This window comes from Perkinsus marinus, assembly GCF_000006405.1.
Source record: "Perkinsus marinus ATCC 50983 genomic scaffold scf_1104296969414, whole genome shotgun sequence".
Classification (NCBI taxonomy): domain Eukaryota; phylum Perkinsozoa; order Perkinsida; family Perkinsidae; genus Perkinsus; species Perkinsus marinus.
This window is the reverse complement of record NW_003202860.1, coordinates 145-938: the sequence shown is the minus strand read 5'-3', so window position 1 is coordinate 938 and position 794 is coordinate 145. Positions and strand designations below refer to the sequence as shown.

At 47.5% G+C, this 794-nt stretch overlaps 1 protein-coding gene across 1 annotated transcript; it reads right to left on the bottom strand.

The window, feature by feature from the left end:
- Nucleotides 1-245: 245 nt before the first annotated feature.
- On the bottom strand, nt 246-466 carry Pmar_PMAR026196 (hypothetical protein; the record flags this gene model as incomplete). Its single annotated transcript, XM_002767955.1, has 2 exons — nt 246-311; nt 362-466. The coding sequence occupies 2 exons, from the start codon at nt 464-466 to the stop codon at nt 246-248; spliced, it is 171 nt and encodes a 56-aa protein (XP_002768001.1).
- Nucleotides 467-794: the final 328 nt, after the last annotated feature.

The following is a 794-nucleotide window of genomic DNA, read 5'->3' as shown; positions in this document are numbered from 1 at the left end:
AAACTCGTGCTCAGAACTCGCGACCACGATGAGATATGGATCGGAGCCAACACTCTTATCTCGGGCTTTGTTTTCATAGTTGCCAACTCCAGATTAACGCAACGACCAACGATTTTTACAACACCAATATGTTGTGAGTGACACATGCAAAACAAGATTGAGCATTTATAGATTGTATGATTGACACGTCAAAATAAGCGCACTCTCAGTGTGCGATCACTCCTATTGAGTGGGGCATCTGAGTTCTACTTCTGCACATTAATCTGCACTGATAAGGGCACTCCAACTTGTGGATTGTAAGCTCCCATAACCTACAGAGGCAAACGCCACTTCAATTTTCTCTCGCCCACACGATGTTCACCTGGGGTGAGTGAGCAGGGTGTGTCCTAGCTTCCTTAGCTAGGTCCCTCTTGATGCAACGGTTGTCTTTCAAATAACGCCAGATCTGAAGTTGGGACCAAACCATAAGAAGCTAGAGTGCTCGAGTCAGGAATGAGGTCTCGACGAAGAGCAACTCCATTAGTCGCATATCTTACCACAAATTCATAAAGTAGTATAATGGTTAAGAGTGCGCATGCAGCAAGAAGCGCGGCTCCAAAGCCTGTGATACCGACAGTGTAGGTCCAGCAGAACTGGTTGATGAGACCCTCCCAACGGACGGCCCTACAAGAATATATCAACGTACCGAGTAATCAGATCCTTCACGCCTACATGAAACGGCAGCTGATACCATCCAGGAGTTCCGCCAGAGGAACGACGACGATCCTGTCGACCAAATCACGAAGACCGGTGTC